Source organism: Rana temporaria, chromosome 5 (genome assembly GCF_905171775.1).
Source record: "Rana temporaria chromosome 5, aRanTem1.1, whole genome shotgun sequence".
NCBI lineage: Eukaryota > Metazoa > Chordata > Amphibia > Anura > Ranidae > Rana > Rana temporaria.
The window spans coordinates 291292340-291308983 of record NC_053493.1 but is presented as its reverse complement, the minus strand read 5'-3'; the positions used below and the strand labels follow the sequence as shown (position 1 = coordinate 291308983).

The window sequence follows — 16644 nt, the reverse complement described above, 5'->3', positions numbered from 1 at the left end:
TGTCACCCCGTCCTCTGTCACCCCGTCCTCTGTCACCCCGTCCTCTGTCACCCCGTCCTCTGTCACCCAGCCCTCTGTCACCCCGTCCTCTGTCACCCAGCCCTCTGTCACCCAGCCCTCTGTCACCCCGTCCTCTGTCACCCAGTCCCCTGCTGTCACCCAGTCCTCTGTCACCCAGTCCCCTGTTACTCAGTCCCCTGCTGTCACCCAGCCCTCTGTCACCCAGTCCCCTGCTGTTACCCAGTCCCCTTTGCTGCCCCTGCAAATTGTAATCTGGACTGTATAATCTCTCTCTACCCAGTCCCCTGTCACCCAGTCCTCTGTCACCCAGCCCTCTGTCACCCCGTCCTCTGTCACCCCGTCCTCTGTCACCCAGCCCTCTGTCACCCCGTCCTCTGTCACCCAGCCCTCTGTCACCCCATCCTCTGTCACCCTGTCCTCTGTCACCCAGCCCTCTGTCACCCCGTCCTCTGTCACCCAGCCCTCTGTCACCCCGTCCTCTGTCACCCAGCCCTCTGTCACCCCGTCCTCTGTCACCCCGTCCTCTGTCACCCCGTCCTCTGTCACCCAGCCCTCTGTCACCCCGTCCTCTGTCACCCCGTCCTCTGTCACCCCGTCCTCTGTCACCCAGCCCTCTGTCACCCTGTCCTCTGTCACCCAGCCCTCTGTCACCCCGTCCTCTGTCACCCAGCCCTCTGTCACCCAGCCCCCTGTCACCCAGCCCCCTGTCACCCAGCCCTCTGTCACCCCGTCCTCTGTCACCCAGCCCTCTGTCAGCCCGTCCTCTGTCACCCAGCCCTCTGTCACCCAGCCCTCTGTCACCCAGTCCTCTGTCACCCAGCCCCCTGTCACCCAGCCCCCTGTCACCCCGTCCTCTGTCACCCCGTCCTCTGTCACCCAGCCCTCTGTCACCCCGTCCTCTGTCACCCAGCCCTCTGTCACCCGTCCTCTGTCACCCCGTCCTCTGTCACCCCGTCCTCTGTCACCCCGTCCTCTGTCACCCAGCCCTCTGTCACCCCGTCCTCTGTCACCCAGCCCTCTGTCACCCCGTCCTCTGTCACCCCGTCCTCTGTCACCCCGTCCTCTGTCATCCCGTCCTCTGTCACCTCGTCCTCTGTCACCCCGTCCTCTGTCACCCAGCCCTCTGTCACCCAGTCCTCTGTCACCCCGTCCTCTGTCACCCCGTCCTCTGTCATCCCGTCCTCTGTCACCTCGTCCTCTGTCACCCCGTCCTCTGTCACCCAGCCCTCTGTCACCCAGTCCTCTGTCACCCTGTCCTCTGTCACCCAGCCCTCTGTCACCCAGTCCTCTGTCACCCAGCTCCCTGTCACCCAGCCCTCTGTCACCCCGTCCTCTGTCACCCAGTCCTCTGTCACCCCGTCCTCTGTCACCCAGCCCTCTGTCACCCAGCCCTCTGTCACCCCGTCCTCTGTCACCCAGCCCTCTGTCACCCAGTTCTCTGTCACCCAGCTCCCTGTCACCCAGCCCTCTGTCACCCCGTCCTCTGTCACCCAGTCCCCTGTCACCCAGCCCTCTGTCACCCAGTCCCCTGTTACCCAGTCCCCTGCTGTCACCCAGTCCTCTGTCACCCAGTCCTCTGTCACCCAGTCCCCTGTTACCCAGTACCCTGCTGTCACCCAGTCCCCTGCTGTCACCCAGTCCCCTGCTGTCACTCAGTCCTCTGTCACCCAGCCCTCTGTCACCCAGTCCCCTGCTGTCACCCAGTCCTCTGTCACCCAGCCCTCTGTCACCCAGTCCCCTGTTACTCAGTCCCCTGCTGTCACCCAGCCCTCTGTCACCCAGTCCCCTGCTGTTACCCAGTCCCCTGGTGTCACCCAGTCCCCTGTCACCCAGTCCCCTGTCACCCAGCCCTCTGTCACCCAGTCCCCTGCTGTCACCCAGCCCTCTGTCACCCCGTCCTCTGTCACCCAGCCCTCTGTCACCCCGTCCTCTGTCACCCAGCCCTCTGTCACCCCGTCCTCTGTCACCCCGTCCTCTGTCACCCCGTCCTCTGTCACCCAGCCCTCTGTCACCCCGTCCTCTGTCACCCCGTCCTCTGTCACCCAGCCCTCTGTCACCCCGTCCTCTGTCACCCAGCCCCTCTGTCACCCAGTCCCCTGCTGTCACCCAGTCCTCTGTCACCCAGTCCCCTGTTACTCAGTCCCCTGCTGTCACCCAGCCCTCTGTCACCCAGTCCCCTGCTGTTACCCAGTCCCCTTTGCTGCCCCTGCAAATTGTAATCTGGACTGTATAATCTCTCTCTACCCAGTCCCCTGTCACCCAGTCCTCTGTCACCCAGCCCTCTGTCACCCCGTCCTCTGTCACCCCGTCCTCTGTCACCCAGCCCTCTGTCACCCCGTCCTCTGTCACCCAGCCCTCTGTCACCCAGCCCTCTGTCACCCCATCCTCTGTCACCCTGTCCTCTGTCACCCAGCCCTCTGTCACCCCGTCCTCTGTCACCCAGCCCTCTGTCACCCCGTCCTCTGTCACCCAGCCCTCTGTCCCCCCCCCCTCTGTCACCCCGTCCTCTGTCACCCCGTCCTCTGTCACCCAGCCCTCTGTCACCCCGTCCTCTGTCACCCCGTCCTCTGTCACCCCGTCCTCTGTCACCCAGCCCTCTGTCACCCTGTCCTCTGTCACCCAGCCCTCTGTCACCCCGTCCTCTGTCACCCAGCCCTCTGTCACCCAGCCCCCTGTCACCCAGCCCCCTGTCACCCAGCCCTCTGTCACCCCGTCCTCTGTCACCCAGCCCTCTGTCACCCCGTCCTCTGTCACCCAGCCCTCTGTCACCCCGTCATCTGTCACCCCGTCCTCTGTCACCCCGTCCTCTGTCACCCAGCCCTCTGTCACCCCGTCCTCTGTCACCCAGCCCTCTGTCACCCCGTCCTCTGTCACCCCGTCCTCTGTCACCCCGTCCTCTGTCATCCCGTCCTCTGTCACCTCGTCCTCTGTCACCTCGTCCTCTGTCACCCCGTCCTCTGTCACCCAGCCCTCTGTCACCCCGTCCTCTGTCACCCCGTCCTCTGTCATCCCGTCCTCTGTCACCTCGTCCTCTGTCACCCCGTCCTCTGTCACCCAGCCCTCTGTCACCCAGTCCTCTGTCACCCTGTCCTCTGTCACCCAGCCCTCTGTCACCCAGTCCTCTGTCACCCAGCTCCCTGTCACCCAGCCCTCTGTCACCCCGTCCTCTGTCACCCAGTCCTCTGTCACCCCGTCCTCTGTCACCCAGCCCTCTGTCACCCCGTCCTCTGTCACCCAGCCCTCTGTCACCCAGTTCTCTGTCACCCAGCTCCCTGTCACCCAGCCCTCTGTCACCCCGTCCTCTGTCACCCAGTCCCCTGTCACCCAGCCCTCTGTCACCCAGTCCCCTGTTACCCAGTCCCCTGCTGTCACCCAGTCCTCTGTCACCCAGTCCTCTGTCACCCAGTCCCCTGTTACCCAGTACCCTGCTGTCACCCAGTCCCCTGCTGTCACCCAGTCCCCTGCTGTCACTCAGTCCTCTGTCACCCAGCCCTCTGTCACCCAGTCCCCTGCTGTCACCCAGTCCTCTGTCACCCAGCCCTCTGTCACCCAGTCCCCTGTTACTCAGTCCCCTGCTGTCACCCAGCCCTCTGTCACCCAGTCCCCTGCTGTTACCCAGTCCCCTGGTGTCACCCAGTCCCCTGTCACCCAGTCCCCTGTCACCCAGCCCTCTGTCACCCAGTCCCCTGCTGTCACCCAGCCCTCAGTCACCCCGTCCTCTGTCACCCAGCCCTCTGTCACCCCGTCCTCTGTCACCCAGCCCTCTGTCACCCCGTCCTCTGTCACCCCGTCCTCTGTCACCCCGTCCTCTGTCACCCAGCCCTCTGTCACCCGTCCTCTGTCACCCCGTCCTCTGTCACCCAGCCCTCTGTCACCCCGTCCTCTGTCACCCAGCCCCTCTGTCACCCAGTCCCCTGCTGTCACCCAGTCCTCTGTCACCCAGTCCCCTGTTACTCAGTCCCCTGCTGTCACCCAGCCCTCTGTCACCCAGTCCCCTGCTGTTACCCAGTCCCCTTTGCTGCCCCTGCAAATTGTAATCTGGACTGTATAATCTCTCTCTACCCAGTCCCCTGTCACCCAGTCCTCTGTCACCCAGCCCTCTGTCACCCCGTCCTCTGTCACCCCGTCCTCTGTCACCCAGCCCTCTGTCACCCCGTCCTCTGTCACCCAGCCCTCTGTCACCCAGCCCTCTGTCACCCCATCCTCTGTCACCCTGTCCTCTGTCACCCAGCCCTCTGTCACCCCGTCCTCTGTCACCCAGCCCTCTGTCACCCCGTCCTCTGTCACCCAGCCCTCTGTCACCCCGTCCTCTGTCACCCCGTCCTCTGTCACCCCGTCCTCTGTCACCCAGCCCTCTGTCACCCCGTCCTCTGTCACCCCGTCCTCTGTCACCCCGTCCTCTGTCACCCAGCCCTCTGTCACCCTGTCCTCTGTCACCCAGCCCTCTGTCACCCCGTCCTCTGTCACCCAGCCCTCTGTCACCCAGCCCCCTGTCACCCAGCCCCCTGTCACCCAGCCCTCTGTCACCCCGTCCTCTGTCACCCAGCCCTCTGTCACCCCGTCCTCTGTCACCCAGCCCTCTGTCACGCCGTCCTCTGTCACCCAGCCCTCTGTCACCCAGTCCTCTGTCACCCAGCCCCCTGTCACCCAGCCCCCTGTCACCCCGTCCTCTGTCACCCCGTCCTCTGTCACCCAGCCCTCTGTCACCCCGTCCTCTGTCACCCAGCCCTCTGTCACCCGTCCTCTGTCACCCCGTCCTCTGTCACCCCGTCCTCTGTCACCCCGTCCTCTGTCACCCCGTCCTCTGTCACCCAGCCCTCTGTCACCCCGTCCTCTGTCACCCAGCCCTCTGTCACCCCTTCCTCTGTCACCCCGTCCTCTGTCACCCCGTCCTCTGTCATCCCGTCCTCTGTCACCTCGTCCTCTGTCACCCCGTCCTCTGTCACCCAGCCCTCTGTCACCCAGTCCTCTGTCACCCCGTCCTCTGTCACCCCGTCCTCTGTCATCCCGTCCTCTGTCACCTCGTCCTCTGTCACCCCGTCCTCTGTCACCCAGCCCTCTGTCACCCAGTCCTCTGTCACCCTGTCCTCTGTCACCCAGCCCTCTGTCACCCAGTCCTCTGTCACCCAGCCCTCTGTCACCCCGTCCTCTGTCACCCCGTCCTCTGTCACCCAGTCCTCTGTCACCCCGTCCTCTGTCACCCAGCCCTCTGTCACCCAGCCCTCTGTCACCCCGTCCTCTGTCACCCAGCCCTCTGTCACCCAGTTCTCTGTCACCCAGCTCCCTGTCACCCAGCCCTCTGTCACCCCGTCCTCTGTCACCAAGTCCCCTGTCACCCAGCCCTCTGTCACCCAGTCCCCTGTTACCCAGTACCCTGCTGTCACCCAGTCCCCTGCTGTCACCCAGTCCCCTGCTGTCACTCAGTCCTCTGTCACCCAGCCCTCTGTCACCCAGTCCCCTGCTGTCACCCAGTCCTCTGTCACCCAGCCCTCTGTCACCCAGTCCCCTGTTACTCAGTCCCCTGCTGTCACCCAGCCCTCTGTCACCCAGTCCCCTGCTGTTACCCAGTCCCCTGGTGTCACCCAGTCCCCTGTCACCCAGTCCCCTGTCACCCAGCCCTCTGTCACCCAGTCCCCTGCTGTCACCCAGTCCTCTGTTACCCAGTCCCCTGTTGTCACCCAGCCTGCTGTCACCCAGCCCTCTGTCACCCAGTCCTCTGTCACCCAGTCCCCTGCTGTCACCCAGTCCCCTGTCACCCAGTCCCCTGTCACCCAGCCCTCTGTCACCCAGTCCCCTGCTGTCACCCAGTCCTCTGTTACCCAGTCTCCTGCTGTCACCCAGCCTGCTGTCACCCAGTCCTATGTCACCCAGTCCTCTGTCACCCAGTCGCCCAGTCCTCTGTCACCCAGTCCCCTGCTGTCTCCAAGTCTTCTGTCGCCCAGTCCCCTTGCTGTCGCCCAGTCCTCTGCTGTCAGCCAGTCCCCCTGCTGTCGCCCAGTCCCCCTGCTGTCACCCAGTCCAAGTGACAAGTGAAACGCTGAATCTGGTGACGGGATGGGTGGCAAGTGACACACTAAATCTGGTGGCAGGGGACGGATGCTGAATCTGGTGACAAGTGGCAAGTGACATTTCCGAGTGTCTCCGATGCTCTCCGGCGCCCCCCACCTCTGGCCACATGCGGTATTGCATTCAATTGAAGTCAATGCAAAACAAATTATTTTCGTTTCCATTAACTTCAATGGGGAAACTCACTTTGATATGTGAGCACTTTGGATTAGGAGCATTCTCCTGGAACGGATTATGCTCGTAATCCGAGGTTCCACTGTGTAATATATATATATATATATATATATATATATATATATATAATCTCCCTAGCCCTATGTGCTTTCATATCTGTCTTATCCTTATATAATACGCTCTTTAAATATTTCTTTAAAATGTATGGTTTTCTCTTTTATGAACAAAAAAATAATGACGTTATGATGTTGGGCTGGTATAATAATGCTATGGGGCTGGTATGAAATGTTTTCCAGGGCTGGTTTTTACTCCCAGTCCGGCCCTGCATGTCTGCATGTAGCAAAATCGGTTCTACTACATTAAGATATGTTCAACATATTCTGTGTGTTTAAGTGTTGCGAAAACCACCAATTTCAGTGTGTTTGTATGAGTATATATGTATACTCATACAAATATATATGCACACACACGCACCAAGTGGCTTAATAGTCATCCATTCACACAAGTGCCATTATAATGGCTCCTAGTGGGCACTTCACTTGGTTGACAGCTCTAATTGTGTATATGTGGAAAAAAGATTAGCAGTATCACTTCACTATCTGGAACAAGATCGTTTCATGCCAATACTGACCTCTAATGTGATGTTTGGATTATAAATCCGTTTCTAGGGCGTTCACTGAGACAGACGGTGTCTGCTTAGTGTGATCTCATGTTTCCTGCCTTTTTACCATATGCAGTGTTCACTGTGAAGTCATTTTTCTTTTTTAATTAAAAGAAGATGTGTCCTGATCATTAGAGTGACATTTAAGTCACTGTGCTCATAAATAAAATCATTCATATATTTAGAGAACATTAAAATTTGGCGTTCCAGATTATAGAAAATACAGTAAAACCTTGGATTGCGAGCATCATTTGTTCCAGAAACGTGCTTGTAATCCAAAGCACAAGCATTTTTACAGGGTATACAAGAGAAGAGAGGCACCTCCTATGTGTAGCAGTATGTTGCTAAATGTTGTACCTTCATTAAATGTAATCATATTGCTACACTTGAAGGCTCCTCTCTTCTCTTTTATACTCAGTTGTGACATGACGCTACTCTTATATCAAGACATCGCTTGTATATCAAGGCAAAGTTTATCAAAACATTTTGCTCATCTTGCAAAACGCTCTCAAACCAAGTTACTCTCAAACCAAGGTTTTACTATATTGCAATAGTTATTCTCCAGTATTCTTCCAAAATGTGTATTCAGATACCCAATACAATATACTGTATTTATGATAATAAATATAATAATCATCCTATTCCAGAGTGTTTTGCAGAAAACCATCACACCAGTTCTTTCCACCAACATAGGAAAGCAGTGATTTCTGATTTATACTGCTCTGTGCACAGCTATTGACCATTGTTTTATTGTGTTATTGCCCACGCCACAAACACCTCTCTTTAATATAAATGTGTAGTTTTGATATTTTCCTTTGGAAGTTGTTGCTGTTCTTTTGATCCTATTTTTGTGGATTTTTTTGTCTCAGTACATTGTATTTCCGGATATTGCTTTTTAATCTTGTTGCTTATGACTGTAGTTTTTCCTTGTGATCTTATATCTGTAAATTTCCGCCTACTGCCTTATTATTTTCCCTGTGGTTTACTGTCATCGCTCTTTCCCTCTAATGTTTTTTCATGTTCAAAAGGCATAATGAAACATTGCTTGTTACAGTAGCTTGTTAGAGTAGTATCCCTAATTAACCACTGTAGACCTATTCAAAATGTTGGAAAGTCCCAGGATCCTGTGGCACAAATGAGCTTTAGCCTAGGTTCACACTGACAGCAGGAATGAAATTGTGCAAGTTCAGCTGAACTCGCACAATTTTATTCCCGCATGACAGTCCCGACTTTAGGGGTGATTTCAGAGACATCTGTGCGGGTTTCTGCCCAAATGTCTATTGGAATCGCACCCCGAAGTCGCCAAAAGTAGTACAGGAACTACTTTTGGGAATTTGTGCGGCACTGCAAAGTCAGCGTTTAACCCATTCGGACAGTGCCATTGCCGGCAATAGCCGCCGATTTGGCATGCAATTTCACATGTCAAATCGCATGCCAAATCACTACAATGTGAACCAGGGCATATAATAGGAATTTCCTTTGAGAGGAAATATTTTTCACTTTTACCATAAAATATGTTTTATTTTTGTATGTAGATGGTGCAAAATGTGCATGTTTTTAGCGAATGAATAAGAGGTTGGCGTAGGTGATTGGGGGAAGGTAGGCTACACTTTATACTAGGCACTAGAGTAGGGGTCTCCAAACTGTGGCCTTTGTTTAGCCTTTATCTGGTTTTGAGGCACTATTCCTGCCAATGATATGAGGAAATATTCCTCCCACTGACACCAACAATGGGGCACTATTTCTTCCACTGATACCGATTATGGGGTAATATCACTCCTACTAATACCAATGATGAGGAATACTCCTCCTCCTACTGGCCACAAACCCTGAGGCCATGTTTATTCTCACAAATACTGGGCCCAGGACATTCTCTATCCTTACTGTCCACAATTTGACCCCCCTAAATTTTGAAGCCCCCCCCCGACCAGAACACTCCGGTTAGCACTCTCAGCCATTGGTTGAAAGCGCTGATCGGGAGCCGGGCGGCTGAATTTTTTTGCTCAGGAGCCTTCAACAGAAGGAGGGTGAATGGCTGGCTTCTCTAGGACCACCTGCCATACACACAGGCCAAATGTTGGATAGTTTTTATTGAATCGGCCAACATTCGGCCCGTGTGTACTAGGCCTTTATATGTGGTATAGAGAGAGGGAAAAAAAAGGAAGTGGGGTGAAGAAGAGAAATTTGAGAACGTTCGCTAGGGCATCCAAACGAAGAGAAAAGAAAAAGGAGAATAAGTGGGGAAGAGTAGAAGGAGAGAATAGCGTGTGGGAGGAGCAACAGGAAAGGATTGCCTGGGAGCAAAAAACAATGGCTGGAGGGGGTGGGACTGGGGGCTCTCTCACATGGTCCAGCCAGGTCACAATATTCTTGAGTCTCTGGGTAGATAGACTTTTTGTAGAACTTGTAGCCCTAAAATTGAAACACGAAATAGTGATATGTATTACATAATAATTGGAGTATATATGTATTATATGGCCCGGATTCACATACAGCGGTGCACATTTATGCCGCCGTAGCAGATCTCCATTACGCTACACCGACGCAACACAGAGAGGCAAGCACTGAATTCACAAAGCCAGTGCTGCCAAAACTGCGATGGGTTTCCTAGGCGTAAGCCGGCCTTAGGTGGAAGTGGGCGTGAGCCATGCAAATGAGGCGTGACCCCATGCAAATGATGGGCCGAGTGCCAGACAGATACGTATAACAAACGGCGCATGCACCGTCCCGTGGATGCATCCCAGTGCGCACGCTCAAAACCACGTCGGAACTACTCCCTAAGATACGTTGGATCACTCCCTATGGCGTGAACGTAACCTACGCCTAGTCATATTCAGGTCCTATGTAAAATACGTCGGCTTGTGTTCCCTGGTGCAGGCATTTGCATGGATGCTGCTGAGTTACACCTTCTTTATGGGGCATAACTTTACGCCGGACATATGACTTTACGCGCACTGCGTCGGACGGATGTACGTTTCCTGAATCGGCGTATCTCCCTCATTTGCATATGTGAATAGAAAATCAATGGGAGCGCCAAATACATCGAGCGTAAATATGCGCCCACTCTACGCCGGCGTAGGCAAGTTACGTCGGCCGGATGAAGCCTATTTTCAGGCGTATCTTAGTTTCTGAGTCCAGCGCATAGATATGACAGCGCATATTTGCACTTACGCGGTGTATCTGGAGATACGTCGGCGCAAGTGCTTCGTGAATCCGGGCCTATGTTTTCAGAATATATAGTTTAGACATGATAACATGTGGACTACAGTTTTTTTGTATTGATGTCTGTTTTCCCTTTGCAGTATGAAGTAAGAAGGCCTAAAGTGCCTGGAGACTTAAGCCCCAGCGAAGTCAAGGCGACCATCAGTCATGAGAAAGAGGAGCATAAAAAGTTGCTTGCTGAGAGCCACAGGTTGGTGGTGGACCTCCACAGGCAGGTACAGCAGAGTGAAAAGAACTGGAGTCGGGAGAAGGGAGAGCTGTTGGATCGATTTGAAAAGGAAAAACATGAATGGGAAAAGCAAAGAAAGGAATTCCTGAGGAAAGTAGAGCAGGTATGGTGGTCATTGGTGTTAATGAGGTTGGAATCCATTGGAAGTAACAGAAGCATTATTGTTTTTTATTCTATCCAAAGCAGTGCTTATGTGCAAGCCGGCTATAGACGGAATCTCGGTCGGTTCAGCAGGAACATTCCCTTTATAAGACAGCCATAACTCTTTCTGTACAGAATTGGAAGAAAGGGTGCAGGGATCTAGGGCTGTCTTAACGAGAGGGCACACGTGGGCACTGCCTAGGGGCCCCAGCTGCATGGGGGCCCCTGCACTTTCCCCAAAGCAGCTGGTCGTTGAGCCCACGTTGCCCCGAAATTGGGGGCCCCATGATGGCACTGAGAGTGATGGATTCACAAGGGAGGCAGAGTGCTGGAGGGATATCTGGGGTGTAGAGGGGTCAGATTCAGAGTGCTTGGGGGATATCTGGGGTGTAGAGGGGTCAGAGTTATGGGGGGATATCTGGGGTGTAGAGGGGTCAGAGTGCTGGGGAAATATATGGGGTGTAGAGGGGTCAGAGTGCTGGAGGGATATCTCGGGTGTAGAGGGGTCAGAGTGCTGGGGGGAAATCTAGGGCGTAGAGGGGTCAGAGTGCTTGAGAGGCATGAATCTAGCAGATATATTATATGCACAGGACGGCTTTGTTACTTTATGTATGTAGTATTTTCCCCTCTGTTTCTTCGCTGTACAGAATGATTGTTCATGTAGTTAATGCGGAGCTCCACCCAAAAGGGAAAGCTCAGATTGTCTGCCTCCTACCTACTTCATGTCTGTTTACCTGCACTGTCTCCATTGTAGGGGCCCCAGAGCATTACTCAGGGGCCCATGATGCTATTAAGACGGCCCTGCAGGAATCCCAGATGCACCCATCTGCTTCTGTATTGCAGAGGGCCCTAGGTCCCCAAGAGATTTATCCAGTCACCTGAGTCTGTTGAGAGAACCTAACCCAAATATTATATGTGTATTGGAAAATGTGAGCAATTAAGACCCCTTTCTCACTGGGGCGATGGGTTCATTATCGATAAAGCGCCGCTAGTTTTAGCAGCGCTTTACCACTGTTATAGCGGCACTTTTTGGCCACTATCAGGGCACTTTTAACCCCCGCTAACAACTAGGAAATAGGTTAATAGCGCCTGTTTTTCAGCACTGCAGAAGCACTTTGCAGGCGCTTTGGCAGCGCAGCCCATTCATTTCAATGGGCTGGGGGGTGGAGGAGCAGTGTATACACTGATCCCCCACCGCCCCAAAGATGCTGCATGCAGGACTTTTTTTTCCCGTCCTTCAAGCGCACTGCCCCAGTGTCAAAGCACTCAGGCTTCCATACTGGCTTGAGAGGCACTTTTCAGGTGCTTTACATGTGCTAATTTTAGCGCTTAAAGCCTGAAAAGCGCCTCAGTGTGAAAGGGGTCTAAATGCAATAATAGTGAAAGTGAAACTCAATTTTCCTGAACTTATTTACCATTTGTATTTTACTTTTTCAGCTTCAAAGGGAATCAAGTCCTCGGAGAACAGATAGCTTCCTTGATGACCAACATGATGGTGGTGGCATGGCTGAATATTCAGCCAACGCTATGCTGCACTCGCATGAAGCTAGGTCATTTTCTGACTCCGATGATATGCAGTATGAAGAACAGTTACTGCCTAAGCTGAAGGGGTCCGATCGCTGCAGTGGCTCTGAGAATCTCTTTTTTGATGCCCTCTCACTGGATTCTGCTGATGAGACTGACTTAACTCAACCCCACAAACTGGAGCGTGATAAGTTCTCCACTGAGGTAATGCGCCTTTTCTGTTGCTGCCCCATGTTTGAGCACAATATGTATGGCTCTGAATCTTACATTACATCAAAAGGATTGTAACTAATATAAGCAGTTACCTAATGGAGTAACAGAGTGTATCTTATGGTAATACCTGAATCCTATGTGCCGTTTATTCATCAGAGCACAGAACTATCAAGTCTTCGTGAATGAACTCTTTATTTTGAAATTTCATTTTAAAAATGTTTTATGTTTTTCCTTCTTCCTAATAATGTTATGAAATCTGTTTCCAATTATTTTATATATGTTTGAAAATACCATAAAGTTGAAAGGTTAAATTGTATCTGTAGCCACATTTTTATATTTTTTGTCAGAGTGGGGAATGGCTAGAACGTACCAAACTATGATATCACTACTGTAAGTACATATTGAGTTGCCCACTTTTCTTATAGGGGTTTTTATAAAACACGATGGGCATGGCTGACTTAAAATGAATTCACTTGGTTTTATAACTCATTAAAGTATTTCTAATGCCACGTACACACGGTCGTTTTTCGTCATGAAAAATCATCGTGTGTGGGCTTCACATCGTTTTTCGGCTTCTGAAAAGCGAACACGCTGCATTTTTTAACGTCGTTTTTAAAATGACGTTTTTTGTGTTGTAAAAAATGATCGTGTGTGGGCTAAAACGACGTTTTAAACCCGCGCATGCCCAGAAGTGAGTTATGAGACGGGAGCGCTCGTTCTGGTAAAACTATCGTTCATAATGGAGTAAGCACATTCATCACGCTGTAACAGACAAAAAAGCGCGAACCGTCTTTTCCTAACAAGGAATCAGCTAAAAGCAGCCCAAAGGCAAATAGAACTTCCCCTTCAGAGTGCCGTCAGACGTGTTGTACGCCACCGCGCTTTGTTCATCATTTTTCAAAAACAATGGTTTTAATGATGAAGTTGGAAAAACGTTGTTTTTTGGACATGCTGAAAAACGAAATTTTTTTTCATGCCGAAAAACGACTGTGTGTAAGGGTTCAATGTTTTTTTTTTACCTTAATGCATTTTATGTATTAGGGTAAAAAAAAATTCTGGGTGCAAACAGCTCCCCTATATACTTACCTGAGCCCCATCTTGTCCTAGTAATGTGCATGAGAGCAGCAGCTCTCCTGGGTCTCTCTCCCACCTTATTGGCTTACACAGCAGCGGAAGCCATTGAGGAGAGAGTGGGAGCCGCGCTCTGTGTGTGTGTGAATGGACATACAAAGCACGGCTCAGAAGTGAGCCTGCTCAAGTGCCCCAACAGCAAGAGGCTTGCTATGGGGGCACTCGGTGGGGGAGAGGAGCCAGTACCGCTGGAGGAGGACCGGGGCTGCTCTGTGCAAAACCATTGCACAGAGCAGGTAAGTATAACATGTTTGTTATTAAAACAAAAATGGACCTTATGGACCTTGATTGTGCCTTTCCATTAGAATCACTTTAAGCTGCAATATGTAATCTCCCCAAATCTCATGCCGACATGCCTTTTACAATCTTAAAATTATATTTATAAATTGGCGCTTATTTTTTGCTTGAATAGCATGTTTATTTAAAGAACCTGTCACCTCCACAACAACACATAGTCAACAACAGCCACATGAAATTTGCTATTTAGGAATGATGAAGAACATTACCAGTGAAATCGGTACTTGGTATTTAGCCACCACTAACCCATTAAAACACAGTGATTTGGGGGAGGTATAAATAGTGAATTATAACTGGTCATGAAGTTTATGTAAAGTGATTTCTTGCGTTCCATATTTTCCTCCTGATAGATAAAACATATGTTGACACAGGTTGCATATGCTAGTTTAATGAATCACTAGCAGCAGACATCACTGGTAGAAAGTAAACAGGCATTAATTTGAATCTTAATTGGCCCTATCAATCTACAATGCATCGGAGTGTTTGGAATGCAGTCATATTTGATGTTATGACAGAATGTATCTTTTTCCCTGTACAAATCGATCAATTCTGTTGGCAAACCATGTAGCCATGCAGCAAAGATTATGGTATTTTCATTGAATTACATTTGGATTTATCATTCATATGTATAATTCTTTGTGCATTATTTATCTGTTGGCATCATATTGTGTGTTAATGTGCTTTATAGTTCCACAATTTATGTACAAGAATGTATGATGCTGTTCTAATGAAAAATAAATCATTAACAATGTACATTGATTGATTGATTGATTGTTTTGAAAAACACTTTTTGAATTAATAAGCCTATAACTGTCTTGCTTGTTATTGCAGGATGATGCACAAAAAGGAGGTTTGCAGAGGTAAGTATTTCTTAAATTTTCCTAAATATAGGAATGATCTTCTAAACCGGTCTGCATGACAATTTACTACTTACACGCTCCCAGTTTCTGGATTTATCCATGGATCTTTCTTTTTAGCTTACATGCATTTATTGTAGTCTTGCATGTTTGCTAATCTATATAGCTTATATTTTTTTCCAGCAGTGGAGACCTGTTACTTAATAATTACATGCCCTTTGTTTTATAGGGTCATGTCTGTTTCCTCCATGTCTGAATTTCATCGATTAATGGAAAGCTCTCCTTTCCTTCCGGACAAGAACTTAGATCTTTCTGGCGACAAGGAAGAGTTAACACCGCCCTTGTCTCCTGATGATCTGAAGTATATTGAAGAGTTTAACAAGAATTGGGATTACAATAATGTGGGCCAGGGTGATAAAATGGTATATGGGGATAGAACTGGAAATGGGAAAATGGAATTTGAATCCTCTTCTGAAACATTCCACTCGTCTTCATGGTTCCTTACCACGAGTGTTACTATGACAACGAATACTTTGACCAACCCAGATCACTGCCAGAACCAGCTGTCTCAAAACCACTGTGTTGCAGAAAGAACGGGGGCTAGGGTCTTTCACAGCCCACCAGTGGTTCGTAGGCTTGACAAATCTGCAAACAATGGCAATGATGAGACAAAGCACCCGGACCCAGATTTACCCTTTTCTGCGACCAAACCCAGGGGAAATGTTTCTGATGCTAAAAATTGTGCTACAGAGGTATTTGGGAGATGGTCATGCGATCTCAATAAGCACCAAAAAGACTTTAATGAGGGTAACCTGCACCCCATGGACCGTCCTGTTTGCACTACTGTCAGCTTTGCGTCTTCTCTGCACAATATAGAGTTGTCAAGGAACCTGAGTGATGATATGAAAGAAGTAGCTAACTCTGTTAGAAATGCAATTCGATCAAACTCAGTAGATTCTCAATTTAGAGACATTGCTTGTCAGACCAATGGTTTAAAGAGTACAGGAACACAAACAACTCAAACAATTAGTGTTGGTTTGCAAACGGAGGCTTTACGAAGCGTTACCAGCAGTCCACACAAGTGTCTAACACCAAAGGGCGTTTCTACTCCTGTATCTTCGCCTTCACGTAGTCTGAGGAACAGGCAGATATCTCCAGCTATTGAAAAGGTTCAGGCAAAGTTTGAACGAAGTTGTTGTTCTCCTAAATATGGTTCTCCAAAACTGCAGAAGAAAGCACTTGCTAAAACAGATCAGCCAACTAAATGCGTTACTTCTGGCACTCTCCAGAAAGGCTTCAGTGAATCTGCATGGGCTAGGTCAACGACAACCAGGGAAAGCCCTGTTCATACCACAATTAATGATGGACTTTCAAGCTTGTTTAATATAATTGACCACAGCCCAGTAAATTGTGACCATTTACAAAAAGTGTCAAGGCCAAACAGCAGATCTAGGTCAGCAGAAACTAGACAAGACTTTGTAACTATGCCTGACATGTACATGGATGGCAGGGGAAGATCTCCAAGTCCTATCCGCATAACTGTAGATCTTCAAAGGGATCAATATGGTGATGTCAGCTCTAGACAAGACCTCTCTGCCCCACCTGGTTACTCGCTGTCAGAAAATGCTGCCAGAGTACTTAGCAAAAAAATCTTAGATGATCAAAAACAAATGCCAAATAGTCCAACCAGAGGTTACAGAGACCACACAGCTGCAGAACTTTTAAAAATCGAACAAGGATCTATTGAGGTAAGGACTTTCTCCTGTTTACACTACTTGTCTCAGGACACATCGTGTGCCATAATGCAAAAAAGAACATTTAATTTGCTATTTATTTTAATTCCATTTGTGCATTCGTTTTTGGTTTTAATATTCTCAACTGCATAGTAATGCTCTGTTAATTAACATGTGTTTTACTATTAATTCATATAGCTTGATCATTTCCTTAAAGAAATGTACCATCCTATGGAAATCTTGGTTGTTCAGCCAAATGGACTTTATTGGTTTACCAGAAATAAAAATCTGATTTAGAGAATCTCGCCACAGTTGATAAAAACATCAAATTATTTCCCACAATGTCATTTAGACTGTTAAGAAGACTAGCCTGAA

General features: G+C 50.1%; 1 protein-coding gene across 6 annotated transcripts in view; it reads left to right on the top strand.

Annotated features, from left to right (window-relative positions):
• MTCL1 (microtubule crosslinking factor 1) overlaps nt 1–16644 on the top strand; it is a 248137-nt gene that overhangs the window by 207046 nt on the left and 24447 nt on the right. For all 6 annotated transcript variants that reach the window (XM_040353976.1, XM_040353972.1, XM_040353973.1 and 3 more), the window contains 4 exons: nt 10225–10476; nt 11952–12242; nt 14511–14539; nt 14766–16284. In XM_040353976.1, coding sequence (XP_040209910.1) covers nt 10225–10476; nt 11952–12242; nt 14511–14539; nt 14766–16284 — 2091 coding nt within the window. The remainder of the gene's footprint in view (nt 1–10224; nt 10477–11951; nt 12243–14510; nt 14540–14765; nt 16285–16644) is intronic.